At 38.7% G+C, this 22,262-nt stretch overlaps 1 protein-coding gene across 1 annotated transcript in view; it reads right to left on the reverse strand.

Moving 5' to 3' along the window:
• PDE3A (phosphodiesterase 3A) overlaps positions 1 to 12,527 on the reverse strand; it is a gene marked incomplete at both ends in the record, with an annotated part of 284,537 nt that extends 272,010 nt beyond the window's left edge. The window contains one exon of the mRNA XM_084255033.1: positions 12,003 to 12,527. Within this exon, the coding sequence (XP_084111159.1) occupies positions 12,003 to 12,527 (525 nt within the window). The remainder of the gene's footprint in view (positions 1 to 12,002) is intronic.
• Positions 12,528 to 22,262: the final 9,735 nt, after the last annotated feature.

Below are 22,262 nucleotides of genomic sequence, written 5' to 3' on the forward strand. Positions count from 1 at the left end.
GGATGTGTTGACAAAATGCCATTAGGTAAAAAAATGCGATTTATTAGATGATTCAAAGACAAAGTCCTGAATTTTCCTTGCATTGTCTACTATTTTTGCTGTACTAGAGCTTAAGATTATAGTGCATAAGCTACAAACACATCTGTTAAAGGAAAGCAGAAGACTTCGATTCATTAAAAATTTATTTTTAAATATAAAAATGTTTACAGCAAAACTTCAACACCAACTTTTATCATATCAAATATTAAAGTAACCTTATAACTAATAATTGGAAGAATTTGAGATACTTCATTAGAATTTGTGTCAAGGTAGATGTGATGCTTTCTTAAAAATCAGAAACAAACTGTGTACCTCTTTTAAAAGGCAAAGACAGGGAAAAAAATAGGAGAAAAAAAAAAAAACCAAATGTCAACTCAATCAGATTTTTTAAAAGCAAGATATATATGATATATATGTGTGTATGCAAGTGTGTATATGGGTGTGTTTGTGTATATATATTCATGTAAGATTAGGACCCTAAATACATTAAAGGAATTCATTCCCTACCCTTCAAAAAAAAAAAAAAAAAAACCAATCTTGATGGCATTACTCCAATATGCATTAACAATATACCACATGGTAACTTCCCAAAGTCCCAATAACTAGACACACAGCAGAAAGGCAACTTGCCAAAGGTGGCTTGGTATCTCCCAATTATAGCAAAACCAAACCACTAAGAATAAAATATTTAAGATGATACAGACACTGTTAGTTACCTTCCTATCCTCAAATGAAAATATAGTTAAAAGATCTTGCTTCTAAATTTTTTTAAATTCAGAAATGGCTTATTTATAAGAACATATTTTGATTATCTCAAAATACAAATTAATTTGTAACAATTGTCACAATTTCTTATTTTTTCAGTTAGAAATAATATTCAGATTTAGAAAATAACAGTCAAAGAGATCTCAAACTCTGGAAGCTTTCAGTAATTGTCATCTCTCTCAAAATCTATATATGAGGTCACTTGACAACCAAAGACTAAAGGAAACTGGTTTTCTTAAAAGAAATGTTTTTTGAAATACTGTACTCCTAGTTATCTAAAGGCAAAATAACTTCCCTAAGATACACAGAAAAATGTACCTCTGATTTATCTGGACACTGAAATTATGCTACCAAACTTCTAGATTGCTTCCATATAATGGACTAGCATGACAGTTGAATCACATTTTAAATAAGCTAACTGGTGGTGGGGGGAGTAAAAAAAAGAAAGGAAAGGAAGGGAGGGAAGGAGAGAGAGAGAGGGAAGGAAAGAGAGAAAGGAAAAATGAAATAAAAACACAAGCCAAACAGGAAAATAAAAAAGCTAATTTCACAAAGTCATCTCTAGAAGCAACTGGTTCAAAATTTATTTTGTAATTGAGTCCAATTAAAAGATAAAGCAGTGTACACTAGAATTTTCAGGAAATACAGCAATTGAGGAGAACCTCTCACAGGAATATAAACAGCAAAACAAGGACACCTGCCAGTACTTCGTAGAAAGTAACAGCAATAAACTTGTAGTTGATTCTTTTCAGTTAATTTATTAGTTGAATGTGAAAAAGGAACTTGATTTTCAATTTTCCTAAAAAATACCCTAATTTCACAGGATCTTCTAAAGTTTACACTGATCTTAGTGGTGGCTTTACTTATTTTCAGTTGGGAGTGAGCTAAAAATAAATATCTAGGACTCATGCTGTACACGGGGGTTTCTTCCAGTAAGAGCCCAGGGAAATTCAGTCCCTTATCTGACACATGCAAGAGAATATTTTTTAAAGTAATAAAAATAGGAGCATCATATTGGAAATGTAAGTTCATATGCCTGTGAATAGATTATTTCTTTTCTTCTCTATGCAGAAGTTTACTTAAGTTGGCTTAATCACTAGCTCAATCTCAGGAGATTGGGGAGATAAATACTTCTGATTAGAAGTCATCTCTTTCTTTTCCATGCATTTATACTGCCTGCTAGCCAGTACCTACAATTAGCAAGGCACTAGGCCAGAAGATTTCAAGGAATTATTCATGGCTGATACAAGGAGGCTAAAGGGCTTGATTCCTTTTATAATGAAAACTGATAGGCTCTGGATCTAATGTTTTTTAGTGGCTGAAACTAGAATGTCAATTTTCAACGTAGTCTAGGCCACTCAATAGGTTTCATCTTTTCCCAGATTTTCTGAGAGACTATTGCTGAGTCAGGACTTCAAATACCAACTCCCCTACAAGGGGTTATTTCACATCACAAGGACAAACACCACCTCCTGGGCAGCATTTCTTAAGTGGATCTGTTCATTTGATCCTCTAAATACTTAGTTTAAAAATAAGAACAATTTCCTTTACTCATGTTCACGCTAATTTAAAAATGTAGACTCTACACGGCTGCCACAAAATAAAACATTCCCCCCAAAATATTATTTCTATGACTTCAAATTTCCATTAGGTTTATTTAAGTGGATTATACCTGCAAAGGAGGAAACCTCTGCCACAGACATAGCATAAATATTCAGTTATTTAAACTTACTTTAGAAGATGGAAAATTTTAATTAAAATCCTATTAAATCAAAACCACAAGCTTCTTGTATAAAATTATTTCAATATTCTGAAGGGGTAATGTGGGGTGTAGGGAATAGAAAGGCATTCCTTAAATTTTTCAACATACTCTGAGGGAGAAGAATCTATTAGTTTAAAAAAACATGAAATAGAATGCATTTTGTTAAAGATACAAACATTGAGGGAAAAAAACACTGGTCCCCCCACATTTTATAAGACCAACCTCTTCATTAATTTAAGCAATTTCAAAATTAGCCAGGGCAAGTGACTAGTATTGCTCAAATACAAATTCTTTGAAGTTGCAGTTATGACAACTACACATTTTATTCTTCAGTTGGGTACTACAAGAAGTCTGAACCAAGTCAGCTTCCCTGGAATGAGCCAGCGGAACATTATCTCATTTTTGCCAAATGCAGTTCTTTATATATATCAAGATCCTATTGCCTCTTGCTCTTTATGAAAAGGAGGACCCCTGTGATACCTAAAAAAAAAATCCGTATCTCACTATTTTAAATCTGGAATACAAAGGTAAATATCCAGCTTTAAAAAAGGGAAATTTAAAAATCAAGTCAGTATCCATGTCACACACATATATAAACTATTATACACATAAAAAAGCATTTTTTAAGAGTCATTCTGCCTATCTATGTATGTAAAGGAAATGCCATGTACAAAATTTAATTTTTTCATTTATTCTAGCGTAACATTGCAATTGCGCCTATAGTTAACGAATTCGTGGAGTCTGGGGAGAGAAGGTGACATTTCAGTTGCTGCCTTTTTCATCTGTAGATTATTCTAAGCTCTCCCTGTAGTTTGAAAACATGCAAAGCCAACCCATGTCAATTCCTAATTTGGAAACTCCACACCATTAAAGTCTCCAGTCCTCTCTCTACACAAAATAGAACTATGTTGATTTTGTGTGCTTATGAAAGTGATATTTATAGAAGCAACAGTGAGAAGTCATTAGCCCCTTGAAGATGCTCTTTTAATTTTTAACCATTAAAGTTACTAGCAGTTTTGTCACTTTGGTTTCCTAAGTTACAAAGATAACAGCCCACACTATAAATGTACGCACTTTCATTTCTAAAGTGGCATTTGATAACGCCATTACAGACTAATCACCTTGAATAGACCACTCATGAGTTCAGATACATACAAGCCATCCCTTCCACGCCCTGTTACCAATCAAACTCTGAAAGATAAACTCATCATTAACTGGAAATCATGATACTGTGCTGTAAATCAGGCTAACAGTTTCTTTATGAAGGATGAGATAAAATTCCCTCTCCAATTAAAATAATCACATTTTAAAATATGTGTCATAATACGAAATGAAGAAAAAGAGAAAAACATAGTTGTCAATGATTAGAGGAGCTGGTGGTACAAAAATGAGCTACCGATATTACATAAAAAAATTTGAACAACTGCACTATCACTAACACTACATAGATTTTCCATGCTAACTGAAGAGGCAACATTAACATTCCAAAGAACTTCATCTCTTCCACAATGTCAGGCTGTACTGTCCACTGTCGGAGCCATCAACCATGTATGTCTCCTCTGAAATGTACTCACACCAGCCTGGCATGGGCTGTAGTGTAAAATCAGGCAATTAGACCTAGGACAGAAAGACAGCAAACTACCTTGATTTTTTATTTTGACTTCACGGTGACATGACATAATGAGTTCAGTGAACCATGGATTTCATCTGTTTCTTTGACTGTTTTATATGGATACTAGAAAATGAAAAATAATATATATGGCTTGTGTTCTATTTCTATTGGACAGTGCTTATCTATGTCGAGAGGACTGTTTTCATCAAAGCCACTGGGTGACACTGTTTCTCTACTGAAATGATACAACCAAAGCAATTTCCTGGCAAAGGAAAAAGTCTCACATCCACAGGCATGCACACATGTGCACATGTATGCACATACATGACATAATATGTTCCTTATAGCCACTCATTTTCTTAGGATGAAAGGACATGAATACACTTAGGAAAATTTATGAGCCTCCTTGGTGGCTTAGGGGTTAAGTTTCAGCACTATCACTGCCATGGCTTGAGTTCAAATCCTGACCAGAGAGCTAACCTACATATGGCACAGCAGACCTCTCCTGTCCTGCCTATTGCTCACCTTAGCAGTGTATTTCAGTAGATCTGCCTGTTCTGCTCCCCACTTTGTGTCTGGCAAATTCTCTCACCCTACATCTCTGGCCTATACCCCAGTTCTTCTGCACATAAATAAATAAAATCTTTAAAAAAAAAAAACTATCATTACTATCTTAGGACTAGTGATACCTAAAAACTTATAGAACCACTCAGATTCCTCAATAATAAATGATAGCTCTAATGAAATAGGTTGAAGTGGTTTACTTTGTGATTTTTTTGTGATTTTTTTCCCAAATAATCACCTCCTAAATGTCAAGTTCTTTACGGCCTTCTTTAATGTTCCATCTTATTCACTTACATTGTAATGGATTCCTAAGGAAACTGTGCAAAGTAACTTAGATGAACAAAAATAGCCAGCTGTTTCAGCTAACAAAGCGATGCGTTACCAACGTGCACATTAGTTTTTACCTTGAATTTCGACATCCTGAAATTTAAAAAGCAATTTATTTGAAAACAAAAATCAAGATATAAGCTACCAACGCACACTCTTTATGGATGAGATAAAGACTCCACAAAGGTAGACTCTGCAATGCAACTGCCATTTGTTTATGAATCCTGAATACCAGAAGCTGCTTGGTGCTATTTGATGACCAGAAGATTCAAGGTAAGGGCTCATAAGAGATTTGCATTATCTGTACATTCAGTGGGATTTACTTACCATAATTATGAAGGTGTGAAATCACAAATAAAATCTCAGCTTAAATGACCTGCCTCTTTCCTTTCCCACTTTGCTCCCCCAAAAGCATAGTCAAACCCAAGACAGAATTAGGTTAAGAGTCACTATTTTGTTTCAGTTACATTTTAGCTTATTCTCCCTCAGTTTCCTTTCTCTCTAAAATCAGATTAATTCTAGTCTCCTAATTGCAGCCTGCATGGACTTAAGGATCTTCAGATTTGTTGCAACAAGCTATATACAGCCATAAACTACTCAAGAGAGGAAAAAAAATAGACATCATACTGTATTATATGTTTAACATGTCCTAAAATGTCCTAAATGTTATCACACTTTTACTTTATTTACTTTATTACATAAATTGTATGTTATTTCAGATCATACTATAAGTGTATACTAAATGGAACTGTATGAAAAGCAGAGCGTAGATTCCTCAAGAAAAAGTTAAAAGTATAAATTTCACACAATTCAGTTATCTACTTCTGGATAATTACCCAACAAATACAAGGCAATTAATTCAAAGAGATCTATGTCATGTTTATTGATACACTATCTACAAAAGCCAAGAGCTGGAAACAACCTAAGAGCTCATCAAAAGATAATTAGATGAAGATGTCACATATAGATGTATATATAGCACATATACAATGGAATACTATATGGCTATTAAAAAGATGCACCAACCATTTGCAACAACAATGATGGACCTGGAGACTATTCTATGTATTGAAATAAGTCAGATAGAGAAACACAAACCCCACATGATTTCACTAATATGTGGTTGATAGAGAAAACAAACACAAATTAACACAAACATAAACCTGTAGACTATAAATAAGTAAATAAATGATTAAAGATCTATCATCTATGAAAACTGTCTTCCTAATAGGTATACTTACTTCAGCTAACTTTGACAATAAAATTATTCATGCTCACTTATAAAAAAAACAAACAAAAAGTAATTTCCATCTCAAAGAAAAAATTCTGTCTTCAAAATGTGAAGTTGTTCAAAACATTTATATTTACCCATTATCTACTGAAGACCATCTTTAAACACCCCCCCAAAAAAAATAAACAGGTGAAGTTTTATATGAATATTCAGAGAAGAAATGAATGACCTTAGGTCTAAATGTGAAACAAGCTCTAAGCTATTTAATGCATTACCTAATGCATGCATAAAAGGTGCTGAAATGACATTTGATTGCTTAACTGTCCAAAGACCTTTATGGATCACATCAGCTAAGGTAGCCTCTTCCTTTAAGACAGCAGCATGCATTTACATGCACATATGGCAAGTTAATATTTTTGACAACTCTTATCCAATAGATCTTCCTCTCAACTAGAAGTCATGCACATCTTGAAGAAATTCCCCCCCAGAAATCAAACCTGTGTATTTACGGTGACAGTTAACAACCCGGTAGCCTTATGGGGGTGGGGCCCTCCTTTTAAAATGCTACTACCCCAAGAGTTTAAGGGTGTGTGTAGGGGGGGGTGTGTGATTACTAAAAGAGTTTAAATTTCTATGCCAAGGAAACAATATCCATTTGAATATTAATAGAGCACATCTTTAGGACCAACAATATGGAAATTTCTGAAACTTCTAAGGCGCATTCTGATTGGAATTCTGAGTTTTACTGAAAGCATGAAAGTTGGAAATAACTGCGTTTTCAGTGTAATATACTGGAGGATATTTTTAGAAGATGCAATTATAAATATCACACAGAACAGAAGAGGGTGGAGGAAGACTACATGAACTAGGATACACATAGCTAAGTAAACAATTCTCCATTAAAATGCAGGGTCCTTCATAATTTCACAGAGCTAAATAAAATTGCCCAACACAAGAGTGTAGATCAGCTTGTCTAAATCTCTTCGGATACCACATAGCTGCATTGATGACCTATCTCCATCCATGATCCTACATGTCAAATAACAATATGTTCTGAAAAATACAACTTCCAGGCTAGTCCCAAGTAAGCTCATTCTCTCCATAGACTAAAGAATGCAGGTTTTCAATGGTGTCTGCACAGACCATATCAAATGACAATCTTAAAATATAATATATAGGCCTAGTTATAGTTTTAAGGCTCACAAACATGCTACTCCAACATGACAAATGAGAATTTAGCTCATGTAAAAGTGAAATTAAATTCACTAACGCCTTTATTCAACGAGAATCTTGAAGAGATTATTGTCGGAGCTGTATTTCCTAAGGGAATACAACCGATTCACACAAATGTCACTGCAGATATAATGAATGTTTTTGCATGCCAGTGTCACTCACCCTTGCCTGCCTGCACCCCCTCCCCCAGGCTTTTCAAAATGTATTTCATACACAGACTCACTGTTCTGGTTGTTTATTTAATTAACATGACAGCCTGGCATACACAGCATTTCTTTCAGTTCTACAGTTTTTACTTTTTACACTTTTGACTCAATACAGAAAGAGTAAAATTACTGTTTGACTCCTTCCAACCTCTGTAAATTTATATAGATTCACTGACTATTTCTGTCAGTTAAAACATTTTTTTTTAGTATGCTTTAAATATCTGTATTCACCAAGTAAAATCCCAATTTTGTCCCACACACAAAAAAATTCTTTTCCCTCACCTTTCCCAAGGGATAAGAAAATCGTGTTTTTCCTTTTTAGTGTTTTCAGAAGCTGACAGTAATTAATTTTAATTCTGTCACCAAGTCATAAATAATCAATATTGCTCTTTGTATCGCCATCAGCTGAGGCACACTACTGAAATGTGACAGAAGTGACAATTTCATTAAAAACCCATGACCGTTGCTGAAATTTATTCAACTTGAGAAATATGTTAGACTGAATTATTTTTAGGCACTTGAAGGGCAATATATTCTGTATTTTCAGAAGAACTACTTCTGTATTTTATATTTGTACTAGAAATGCAAATAACTTAGACTTTCTACTCAAGATGGATCAAGGCCTACCATATGCCTACCAAGGAAAACCACACCTACTTCTATAGTTTGTCATTGTTAGTTTACTTTTTAATTTGAAAATATTTTTCTTCTATCAGTGATGACAAACTTGATTCTACTTTTGAAAACCAACCATCAGGCTCCATTATAATCCTATAAAAATTTATTTTTGCTAACAATGCTTAACTAAGAGTTTTGGGAAATACTAATGGGAAACGATTTTGATTTTCAGTTAAACAATATGAAGACTATAGTTGTATGCTTCTGATTGATATTGTTTCTTTCACAAAAAAATATGTATTAAGTGGTACAAACACATAAACGGAGAGAGACATGTGCCTTGTGTTATATTATGCAAAATCACAGGCAAACTATTTCATTATTCTTAACATGTAACTAAAATAAAATGACACTAGTTAGGCATCTTTCAAAAATTAATGTGTAAGGGGGACATAGTAATCAGAGGACAAGACAGTTATGTCCTTTGATGTATAAAGAAATAGAGAGACAGCCCTTCAAATACAATCCCCAGATGGTTAAAAAAAGTCATAATTAAAACTTTATGTTGAAAAATAGCATGCATTAATCACACAGACTATCTAGCAATTCAAGAAATGCTAACTACCTTGATATAGAGAGTGGTAACTTGAGAGAGACAAATCTGCTTTCAGATGGAAACGACCACTTAAACAAGACACATAGACCTTAGTGGAAACGTCTGCCTTCTTTACACCAAAAAAGTACAGTATGACACATACCAATCCACAGAATCAGCCTCTTCTGGGCTGGGAGGATTAAACTGAAAGCCACACAAATGCTACAAAGTTGGTGGTGGACAGAGAGGAAAAACGTTTCTTTGTTTTCCCATACATGCCCAGGGTCTGACAAGTACTGTGCCTGAAAACAGTACACCTGATCTCCTCCGCTTGAAGTCTCCTTTATCATCTGCTCTGCAAAGCTCAGAACCTGTGGACTATTTGATTTATAGACCCAACTGCAGTTCTTAAAGGAAGGAAGAGAGGGAAGAGAGGGTGGGTAGGTGGGTGGGTGGGTGGGAAATCTACCTACCATTTGGTTTGTTTTAGAAGAATTTTGCCACCTACTCTCCTTGACCTGATAGAATTGAGTGATTGCAGAGAAAGAGTTCCTAAGTGGCCACTGTCACTCATACAGGAAGGAGAGGCTGCAACCCTCTTACCTTTAAACCTGACAAGGAGCAAAGTCCAAATAAATTCTCAAGAGGTGTCTGCCAGACTCTGTGGCTTTATGTCCTTTTGCTTTAATTTAAAATTGGCATGTGGTCTGAGTACTGTCTTGAGAGAGGACATTCTTATATCAAAGAAGCACTCAGCAGGAAGGAGAGTGTTATATGCATGCCTTATAATTATTTTGAGTCTTGACTTCATAAAGTATTCAGATGACAGTGGTATACTTTGCACCCTTAATCAGAAGTTTGTTTCCTTGTGATAAAACAGATAAGTCATTTACTACATAGCTCCTGAACTTTTCACACAGTTAGGCTAACGTATGAGCTATTGCTCTATGTTATAAATACTCTTGCATGTTAGTTCCCACCCACCCCCACATTTATGTTCAGAACAACTTTCAATGGGTCATATATAAAAACCAGTCTTTGGGAACACGTACACATTCACCCATGTTCTCATTAAAACTTCAAGGATCTAAACTTCTGCTAAAGGTAACCTTGTTTTTCCATCTACCCTATGACAATCTCTTACTTTAGACTATTCTTTACAAACATTACCTAAAAAAAATAGTAACCCCAGAAAATGAACAAAAGATGTTACAAACATGTATTTTCAACAGCACTGATCAGCAAAATATTTAAAAATAAAATGTTCAGTTAGGTTTGCCAATAAACAATTTAAACCAGAGAAAATCAATAAAAATCTAAGGCTTAATTAACACTACTGGTTAGTTTATCTAGGCACCTTATCTTAAATCCACCTTTAACTCCTTAACTTTTAAGTGTTGCTATGGAATTTCAGAAGCTAAATGATATTAATTTGAAATCAAGCCATTAATGATTAGATCACAGATTGTCTTTAGAAATTAAGATTCAGTTTTATAATGATCACATTATTCTCCTATAAAGTGTGTACTAAACATATTTAGACTAGTAGTATATTCTGGTAAAAGACACTGTCTCCTATAACTGTGAAAAGAAATTTAAAAATGTCTCTCCCTAATTGGTTTACCCTTAAATAGATAGTTTGGTAGATATCTGGAAATCAGTCAGTGGCCTGTTTTTAACTACACTATTAGAGTAAGCTTAAACCCAAGAAATGTTTGCTTTATCTCAATGAACAGCTAAATAAATATATTTGTTTTAAAATAAACAGTGGCAATGATGCTGTCATCCATTCTGCTAAATAATGTCAAACAATCACATTCTGTGTAATCAACTCCATTACTGAAAGAAAGTAGCCGCCCACAGCATATGGTGACTCCTATTTCTTAGAAATACCTAAATGATTACCCACAGAATAACCTAAAAAATACCTTTGGATACCCTCTCACTCTCTAATGTTGTCCTAATAGTACCACAAGCAGGCAGAAACTTAAATGGGAAAAGTGTAAATTTCCACTTGCTGTACATAAGCAGCTCCCCACCCCACCCTACCCCCAAGTGTCAGAACTGCTTGGAGTAAGAGCTGAAGGCTTACGCAGGTCTTTTCAGATACAAATTCTTACTTTAATTTGGGATTTGTTCTCTGATGCCCTTTATAGGAACAATATTCCACACTCTTAAGATGCTTAATGATAATGAGGAGATTCATCCCCAAATTCACTAAACTTTTATGTAGGCCAACTTCATAAGAACTCATAATTCTTGATTCCTTTCTCTCTGAAAGATTTCAAACACTTGTAATCTTGATAATAGTCTCCCAGATTAATACTTCCTGTATAATATGGATAAATTCATTTGAATTTCTAAGTCACTTAGGCATGCATATGCAAGAAAACTTACTTTTAGTTGACACCTCATGATTCCGACACAGTCAGACAATGTTCTCAGACACACAGTTCTCCAAAGCGAAGTTTAAGATTTACGATACAAAACACATTTAGCATGTATGGCCGTGTGCCCCCAATAACCTCAAAAACAAACGCGGTTCTTCAAGTAAAACTTATCTGCAAAAGCAGAAAGTGTGTATAATACCTCACTTTCAACCTTGACTCTAATACCTTTCTACTGAGTTTCTTAAACGTTCAGCTGTCAATTTAAATGACATTTCATAGAAGCAAACCTAGTGCAATGGATAGCACATTGGACTTCTACTAAAAAACTAAACTAATTAGGCATTCCTGCTAGGGGAGGAAAGCATGAGAACACTTAAAATTGCAGGGAAGCCATCCGCCAGGTGTAAGCAGTTCTAAACAACGGGGCTCAGCTGCGGAAGACCCTCCAACATGCCATCTGGCTTTGTTATTTATTCGTGTTTGTTGCTCAGGTTATAACACACTGGGTGAGGGAGAGAAAAACTCGCTAGTTTCCGAGTAAGTCTGAACTTCAACCACTTCTCTAGTCTATGTGCCCAGCGCTTGGACTCCCTCCACTTTTGCGCCTATCCCCAAGTGTTTCGAGTTGTCCCGAGAGTCAGAGGAGCAGCCGGTGCTTACCTGTTCCCTCGGTATGCAGGGCAGGGAGGTCCTCCGATGGGACTTGCTGCTGCAGCCGGACATCTCGGCGGACACCACGGAGCTGGACCGCCTCCTCCGCTTAAACACCGGGGTATCTTCCTTGGTCCCAGCAATCAGCTGGGACCCAAAATGCTCCCTCGGAGCCGCCCTCGCGGACTGCGGCAAGATTTGCTCCGCGTACCTGGCCAGGAGGATCCCCAGCACGCCGGCCAAGTACGCCAGGTACGGTCTCCAGGCGACCTTGAACCTCTCTAAGGAAATAAGGGACACGGTCCTGACCGCGCTAGTCAAGGCGATCATGAGGACGCCCAGCCTCAGCCTCAGCACCAGCCATGTCGCGGCGGCCAAGCAGCTGAGCACCACCCCCGCGGCGGGGAGCGAGAGTAAGTGATCCTCCCCGACGCCCAGCCCAATCTGGACGAGCGCTTCCCCCCCGCAGCAGGCGGCCAGCAGCGCGACGGCCAGAGGCAGGCGCACCCCGGCGCGCAGGAGGTACAAGCCCATCCAGAAGAAGGCACACAGGAGACTGAAGAGCAGCGCCCAGGGCTGCAGCCAGGGGCCGAGCGGCGCGCCGCCCCCGGGAGCACCTCCCCGAGGCCCCGGGAAGACGCCCCCTTCTGCTCCCCGGGCCGCTTCCTCCTCCTCCTCCGCGGGCGCCTTAGTCTGCTCCAGCTCACAGCCGATCTCCCCGCGGACCAGCCTCGCCAGCAGCGCCAGCAGAAACGACAGCGAGCCCGCGCACAGCGCCGAGGAAAGTTTCCGGGAGCGCCGGAGCGGCTGCAGCACCAGGTCTCCCCAGCAGCCGCGGCGGCCAGAGACCCGCAGCCACCCGGGGCCCGCGCTACCCGCACCGTCCAGACCCGCCGCGGGGGCTTGGCTCAGTCCACCCGGGCCCGGCTCGTGCGCCCCTGGGGCGGCCGCGCGGGGCACTGCCATGGTGTGCCCGCTTCACCGAACACCCAGGCCGTCCCGACGCCCCCACATGCGCACACACACGCTGTCTCCCAACCCCCCCCGCCCCCGCCCCCCGGAATCCCTCCTTTTTCTCCACGGGCCCACGAACCACAGAAAGTTTCAGCTTTCGAATAACTCCTGGGGAACACTAGATGCTCCAGAGAGACGCCTTCCAGCTAAGAGCTGGCACAGGCAGAAACGATCAGCCTTCTCCTTTCCTCTCTTTGAAGAGCTTTACAAGATTCTCTGCTCTACCCCACCCCCAATTTTATCCTCCGGGGTCTCTTCCTACTTCGGGATTTTAGAGATCGCCCGATGTGTCCGACGCACGGGGGCTGCAGACGCGGAGGAGCCGAGAGCGCAGGGCGAGCTCCGGGCCATCCCCGGCGCAGGCGGCGCAGCGCTGGCGCGCGCCGGGCCGGCGGCGGATGGAGGTCCCCCTTCTCTTCCTTTCCGCAGCGCTTTCTCTATCACTCTTTCTTTCTCCGCGGCGGATTCTCCCCGGCACGGCCCCTGGATGCGAACCGCCATTCCCTGGGGCTGAAAGCAAAGCCTCCCCAGCGTCTGTCGGTCCAGTTCATGGCAAAGGTTGGAAAAAATGGAAACGGGACTGAGAACCAAGAAGTTGCTAAGTCCCGTCGGAGAGAGACACAGTCCGAGAGACGAGTGGTTGCCGCCAGAGAAGGGAGGGAGGGAGAGGGAGCGAGCTGGAAGGGAGGGTGAGGGGAAAGGGAGGGTGAGAAGGGACAATGAGACTTGATCTTTTTTGCCCCCTTCTTTTTGGTGTAAGATTGGTGGTGATGTGCAATTTTGCAAGAGGGAAGGGAGTGGAGACAACGGCTTAAAACGATATTTAAAAGCAGGTCACTGGAGTGATCGACAATTCCCCTTGCTTGCTTGCTTTAAGGCAACTCCCTAGAAAAGCCTGCCCGGCCGAGCTCGCGTCCACTCCCCCGGAGGCGGCGCTGCTCTCTGCTCCAACGCTCCTTCCTCCCGCTGAGTCGCGCAGCCAAAGCGCAGAAGAGAAAGGCTCCTGAGTCGGGTCTGCAGCCCAGCTCGCCACAGCGGGGGTGCCAGGGACTCTGGCCCACCGTCAGGGTAGAACACCCTAGGCCCCTGGAAGAAGACGGTGCTTGGCTAGTTGGCAGACCAGGGGAACCAACGTGCTTGCTACTGTTTTTTTTTTAAACCTACAGGTCCCAGATGCTGTAGGCTCTCAAGTCCATTACATTAGCTGCCAACTTCACCTGGCATCCTCATGCTTTGGCTTGCTCCTGCTAGAAGCTCTGTTTTCCACCAGCCTTTCCTGTTGGTCCAAATGATGGAATATCTCAAGTTACCTACATCCTAAGGGCTTTGTCAGAAGGATCCAGGGTGGCACTCTAGCAACCCATGTTAACTAAGGGTACTCAACAATTGTTGAGGGTGGAAATGGAAATGACATTGACATTAATGACTGTGGTCTGTAACAGGTTCACCAAGTAAAGAAGACCGAATAGTCCATCAAAAAGTCACAGAAAGAAATCCCCAGGCTGTGTTAGGTCAGGTGGGTTATCACCAGGAAAGGCCTTAGAATAATGCCTGGGGGTATGTGGCACTATGCCCCCACGAAAGCTTCTGAGAAAAACATACAAGACCCTACTTCGAAATATTCTCAGGGTATACATTCCATGTGCATGAGTAATGTGATGTCTGAAAAACTAGAGGGAAAATGTCAAGCTAGCTGTTTTGGCTGCTTGTGAAATGTCATTCAGTATCTGTTCAATGGGCTTAAAAAAAAAAAATCTCAGTGCACATTCCCTGGGAGCTGTTTCTGTTTTACACTTAAAACAAGAATCTGATAGTCCATTCTGGTTCATTTTTAAGTCACCTAACCCACCATGTACCCACACTAATAACACTAATAATCCAATTCTGTCTTAATTATCTTGACATTCCACGTTAAAGTGTGTTTATAGCCTAGAGTATTTGGATAATTGGTTCAGTATGTCACTGCATTTTGCGGGTGGAGATAAAGCGATATAGAGAAAAGACATAAGGAGACCCGAGCTCAAACTAGTTCACCGGCACAGGGGACAAGATGGCTTAAGCCTTACCCTTTGGTCCATGGGAAATAGCCTGCCCTAGCTGAGCAGGTGATGATACTGGTATGATGACATAAATGGATGTGAAGCGTGTGACAGGTCCAGCTTCTCTCCATCGATGTCCAGAGCTGTGTCACCACATGGAGGACAAGCTGGGCAGATAGTCAATGGCAGCAGGTACCATCTGTTTAATAATTAAGGAAACTGGAGCAGCAGTGTCTTTGCCAAAGACAAATGAGCCTCCTAGCATGCACACCTACTTTCTTGAGTTTCTTTTTTAGACATATGAATCATACACCAGAGCCTCCCTGGGACACTTCCGATGAAAATTCTTGATTAGAAAATCATGCTAATATCCATTGGCATCAAAAATAGCATATTAGAATGAAAAACTATAAAAATCTGGGCATATGTCAAGACTAGAAAGAAAGATATAGTGAGGAGAATTTTAGACTGTCAATTTCAATATTTTAATGTTCTATATCTCCTTTCTCAGTTCCTTCAAAAAAATAATATATTGTCATAAAAACAGAGGTAGAAGAGATGGGAAGTAGACATTTAAAAAATGTAACAGAAAATAAGGAAAGAATAACATTTTTAACAGCAGCAAAACAAAAATACTAGGTCCATATGTCAAACAATGGTGTCCTTGAAACATTCAATAGTGGAGCAGAGGGAATGTCCTCCGATCTGTGTTTCTCCCCATTCTCAACAAAAATCACAGCCAGGTTATTTGTGCCGGAAAGAAGGTAGATTCTACCCACCCTACCTCCCCATGACCACCAAGAACTAAAACAACAAAATGTTCATATAAGAAAGAAGCAACAGCATTATGCTCACTAAAAGTGACTAACAGCTTACAGTTAGTGGTGGTGGGAGGTGAGATAGCAAATAAAATGAGACCCAATCCATAGAGTGGACACTAAACAATCACAGAACTAAAAAGTCACTTCCTAAGTTAGTACTGTGCCCTAACTCAGAAAGTGACAACACAGCCATAGGAAAAGAAAAATGTGGCAAGAAAAATAGTGAAAAAAAAAAAAAATACTGCCTGGACAATGGAAATACAGATGCAAATTTGATTTATAAAGCTCTCCACTTTATACAAAGAATAAGCAAACCTAGCAATATGTTTTTATTAGTCTTTGGTAAAGAAGATCTAGAAATGAACCCCATGGCCTACCATTTGCACTTTGTTAAATACAGTTGTGCCTAAGGGAATTCTGTTAAATTCAAAAAGTATACACTTAAATATAATCTGTCTTCTTTTCCCTCATAAAATAACCAACCAAAGACCTATCATCATCCCAGCCCAGGAAAATTATAATAACTTTCTAACTGATCTTGCCTTTCTACCATTTATTTTCTACATTGCAGCCAGAAATAATAGTCTTAGTTTTTAATATTAAATTATTTTTGTTGAGGTAATGTTGGTTTACAAGACTGTATATGACACTCATAACTTTTTACATGTTACTACACCAAACCTACCACTAGAGCACCAATAATAGAGTGATAGTTTTAAAGGTAAATCCAGTAGTCTAAGTACATGCTTAAAACCATCCAAAGACTTGCCATTGCACTTGCAGAACCCAACGTCCTCGTGGCCACCTACAAGAACTGTCCTGATCTTTCTAAGCTACTCTGTGACCTCATCTATTCCTGCTCTTCTACTTCATGGGTGCAGCACTGTCCATTGGAACTTTCTTCAAGGATGGAAATATACTTTGCGTTGTCAAATATGGTGGCCACTAGTCACATAGGGTTGCTAAGCACTTGAAACATGACTAGTGTCACTGAGTTCTATATTTTATTTTAATTAGTTTAAATGTGACCAGCCCCATGTGGCTATTACAATGGGAAGTGCATCTCTTGCCCTCAAACCATCATTCTGTTCTTCAGTCAAAAGGAAACCCTGTTCAGCGTATGTGGCTACAGATCTTCACATGACTGGCTCCTTCTGCTTCATCAATTCTCACTCTCCCCCAACAATCTTATCAAAAAGACTTGGGACTCTGTATGCTCTGTATGCACACATTTTGTCCTCACTATAGCTCCACACTTTGTTTAGATTTGTAGCATGAATCACTTCAGAAAATGGGGTTTTTCACTTGCCAGTTCTTTTGTTTATTCTCTGTCTTCATGTTAATGTTGCATGTGGACGGGGAAAACACATGGCGTTGTCTTGTTTGCTGTGTACCAGCAATGAATGCCACATGGCAGAAGCCCAACACACACTTTTGGAATAAATTTTGATAAATGAGTGAATGAAGGTAGTCAATGAAGAAAAGATGACCAAATAGATGAAAAATGGGTAACAGGGGTCAAATTTCCATTTATGAAATAAATAAGTTATGGGGTTGTCCTGTACAGCATGGTGATTACAGTTAATGATACTATAATATACATTTGAATGTTTCTAAGAGAGTAGATCTCAAAAGTTCTCATCACAATAGAAAATTTCTTGTAACTACATATGATGATGTATGTTAACTAGTGATGGTGATCATTTTGCAATATCTATAAATATCAAACCATGTTCTATATTTGAAATTAATATATTATAGGTCAATTATATTTCCATTAGAAATATTAAAAAATCTGTATTACCTCACAAAGATCTGAGATAAAGATCATCTCCACATATGTTCACCTTGCTCCAGACTTTAGATCCACTAAAACTTGCATAGAAGATTCTGTTGCCCAGAATGGACTGCTAGACAAAATCACACAAGCAGCACTTACTGAAGAATGTTGTTTTAAAAAGTGTTATACTGGGCCTCCCCAGTGGTGCAGTGGGTTGAGCACAGTGCTGTGAAGCTGTCCTCAGCATCTGTAGCACCAGTTCAATTCCTGGTTGGCCAGGGAGATCCCCACATGGAGCAGCAGACATCTCCTGTCTTCCCTGCTCCTTCCCTCAGCAGTGTATTTCCGTCCTTCTGCCTGTTCTGCTCCCTGCTCTGTCTCTGGTGAATTCTCTCACCCTGCAGTGCCTCTGGCCTGTACCCCAGTGCTTGTATAAATAAATAAATCTTTAAAAAAAATAAATAAAAAGTGTTATACAAACAACTCATTTATAAGAGAGGTACTAATTAAAGTCTCAAAAACTTTGTTTCCTCTGTAATCCATAGCAGTTTTCTGGTTGGTACAGAGGAAGAGCAGTTTCCACACAAACATTTGTACCAAGTCATGAGAAATCTAGATTTAGGTGTCTGAATATAAATTAATGACCAAAATCATCACAACTCACATCATGATAGATGGTCTGGTTTCCACCTATGCCAACAAACACTAGTTTAGCGCCTGAATTTGACTAAAATTACTCAACATTTTGTTAAGATAGGTCTTATTAATACTTATTACACAACAAGTCAAGGAACAAATGCAGAAAACCTGCATTTTGCTTTTTGTTTTTCTTTAAAGATTTATTTATTTATGCATACAAGAGCTGGGGTACAGGCCAGAGGTGTGGGGGGTGAGAAGACCCACCAGAGACAGAGTGGGGAACAGAACAGGCAGATTGACTGAAATATACTGCTGAGAGGAGCAGCAGGTGAGGCAGAAGAGGTCTGCTGCACCATGTGGGTCACCTCCCTGGCCAGGGATCAAACTCATGTTGCAGTGGCTGCAGACAGCTTCACAGTGCTATGTCTTAACCCCTTGCGCCACCAGGGAGGCCCAGAAAACTTACATTTTGGATGCATTATCCTTCTTTGGAGTGCTGTCCCTCTAATTTCCAAAGACACTGAACCCCCGCCACCCAGTTATATTCGCTATAATTGGCATATAGCACTGTATAACCTGCATAGCATGATGACTTGATTTACATATAATGTGAATACTTGCCACAATAACTTTAGTGACTATCCATCACCTCAGTAAGACAAAGAAATTCCTTGTGATGAGAATTCTTGGGGCCTACTACTCTAACAGCTTTCAAATATATCAAATGCATCATCAGTAATAATTATTGTCATCTTGTTCATTACATTCCCACTATTTATTTATTTTACAAGTAGAAGTTTGTACTTTTTGATCACCTTTCTCCAATGCCCCCATCCTTTGCCCCCTGCATTTAAATACACATCTGGTCTCTTTTTCTGTTACTTTGGTTTTGGGGTGCTGCTTTTTGTTTTGTTTTTAAGTTCCACACGTGAGTAAGGTCCTACAGTATTTGTCTTTCTCTGTTTGGCTTTTTTTTTTTTTCACTTAATAAAATGCTCTCAGATCAATCCATATTGTCACAAGTGGCAGGATTCTCTTTCATTATGACTGATAATGTTCCATTATATGTATATACCAAACATCTTCAATCAATTTTTAGGTTGTTTCTGTGTCTTGGTCATTGTAAATAATGCTGCTATGAACATGGGGGTGCAGATAGCTCTTCAATATAGTGTTTTCCATTTCTTTGGATATATACCCAGAAGTGGAATTGCTGGATCACACCACAATTCTATTTTCAATTATTTGCGGAATCCTCATACTGCCCTCCATAGTGGCTACACCTATGGACATTCCCACCAACAGTGCATGGAGGGTTCCCTTTCTCCACATTGTCTCCATCATTTGTCATCCTTGTCTGCTTCATGATAGCCATTCTGAATCAGAAAGTGATTCAAAGAATTAAAGTAACACCTTTAGATATACAAGTGTGAGCTAGCATAAAAACAGTAAAGAGAAAAACGCAAGATGTGAGAAGTGGTTACTTCTGCTACTAACAAGACATCAGACTGTTGACAGTACAAACCACCAGGATGAGTCACTGCTCCTTCCATGCCCTCTAGCCCCACATGTTCCGGCAGAGTTGGCAATCCTCCATGGCTCTCTTCGTTATTGCCAATGACTGGCTCCACATTTTCTGAACAAAGTGTTAAGGAAATCAGTGTGCTCTGGGCACAGGACCTCCCAACCTTACTCACATTTCTGTGGAGCAGTACAGAAAATGACAATATTTTGTTGGCATGTGGGCTAAAGGGACAAAGCTTTCTTTTGCAGACAAAGACTTCAGGTACATGACCTGAGATCTTAATCTTAGGCACCTCTAATCAGTGGCACTTTAGCTAGGACCTTTAGAAATAACTTTTATTTGACTCACTAATAAAACATAAAGACTTCTGATGGCTGTTATAATAAGTGAATTCCATGATTTTAGTAGCCTGCTGAAACCATATTCAGAGTTATTTGTACTTCTTTCCAATCACTTCCCCATAAATTCCCTCATTTGATCTGCAACGCAAACACATGATTGCAATCTACTACTAAAATTTGGAACTGAGACCCACTAAGTGTGATTTGTAAAGCAGACACCGTCAAGGCCATGTTTGCCATTACCTAATTACTCTTAGTTGACATCAATAAGTCAACAGTGAGTAAAGTAAGTCTCTCCTCGGGACCTCCAAGTACCACAACTCTTAGAAAATGAATTATTGAGCATTAATACATACACATATTTTGCTAGTTTCCAAAAATATGGTAAATTGTCTTTTATGTGTGAAATCAGAATTCTTTTCTGACCACTTTTCATGGACATATATATCAAAAGGGGATGTTCAATATAAAAGACTTACGCTTTTCTTTCTAGAATTTTTTGCACCCTCTATGTCTCATTCTCCGTGGACAGGTTATTAAGGAGAAAAAATATCATAGGCCATGAGAGCAAGGCACAGAGGACTAAAGTTAAACAAAAGAGCTGAGAACAATGCATTATGCAAATAGCAAAAACATACTTTAAGTAGCATTAGTAATGATAAGAGCTTTAAAATTGCTTATATCACTATTTTAAAGACTTTTATTAAAATACATTATTCTGCTTCTCTGCTTTAGCATGAATGACATGACAAGCTTAATTGAATATTCAAAATCTTGTAGTCTCTCAGACCACTCATTATGAATACTAATTTCCAGAGGATATTTAGAAGTAGATGGTGATGAAAGGGTAGGGGCTGGACTGAATGTGAACTGATTTCAGTTTAATAATAATTACTTTTAAAATAATCCTAATCTCAAGATCTAAGTAATACAAATCATTGGCAAAAGCCTGGGAATAACATTTACTCTTGTCTTATTCTTTAAAACCACTTGCTTCAATTTAAAATCAAAACCAAATTTCTTTTATTGGGCTCTGGACAGAGGCAAAGGGTGGGTAGAGAACATGAAATATGGGAGGGGTTGACAGAGAACACCAGTAGCATCACCACCATATTTGCTATAATCTACAAAGAATGGCCTCTTTACCAAAGGAACACTTCAATTACTATTTTATGAAGAGGAATGAATTTCACTAAAATGTAAAGGAAATATGTTATTGTACAAAAAAGATATTACTTTTACAGGACTAGAAGAAGGAAAATACAATGCGTGCCAAGTCAACTGATAAATTGCCTAAGACTGAGCTCTTTCTGGTTCAAGAGCAAACACCTCAGTTCTGTATGTGCCACTGGCTTGCAGATGATTTGAAAATGTCAGGCCTTATGGATGATTTGTGTTTTCAATCAATATTACAGAGAAAAATTTGAGGGTTAATTGAGAGAAAGAAAAATGTAACTGCAGTTGGTTTCTTTTGATATTCCAATACCACTGAATTTTAAAGTTAATTTTCACTTTACACTCAGAAGTTATATTAGTACCCAAACTATCACTTCTATGCATGTGATAGCAGGATGTCAGGACATATGTGTAGGTGTAGGTATATGTGCATATGAATGAAACATCTTTGGTCTATAAATTTAACCTTGTTAGACAAAACTTAGCAGTTTCTAAAGGTTAGTAAGTGTTTCAAGCTTCCTTATCATTTTGGAGGAAACTATAATCAGCAATTGAATTAAGCAATGGATAGAAGGGGAGATAAAAAGAATACAATGATTTACTAACTGAAAATCTACTCTGAAAGACCCATCACCTACTGCTCTTTTCCTTTACAATAAGGAGAAAGCTTATTTAAAAACAGAATCAAATTGTAAAGTGAAATCAAAACTTACTCCTAAAAAGAATAAATCACATAGTTCTGAAAAAAAATCCCAATATAACATCAAGATTATGCTTTGTAGCTCTTAGAGCAATTTTATCTTTATCATACTAATAAATCTTCACAATCTGCATGTTGTTAATGAAGTTTATATTATCATGTCTATTTTACACAAAAAGAAACCGAGATCCAGAGAGTAAGGTTTGTTCAAACTCATAAAACAAAGAAGATAGA

The sequence above is a fragment of the Talpa europaea genome, assembly GCF_964194135.1.
Source record: "Talpa europaea genome assembly, chromosome: 15".
Classification (NCBI taxonomy): Eukaryota; Metazoa; Chordata; class Mammalia; order Eulipotyphla; family Talpidae; genus Talpa; species Talpa europaea.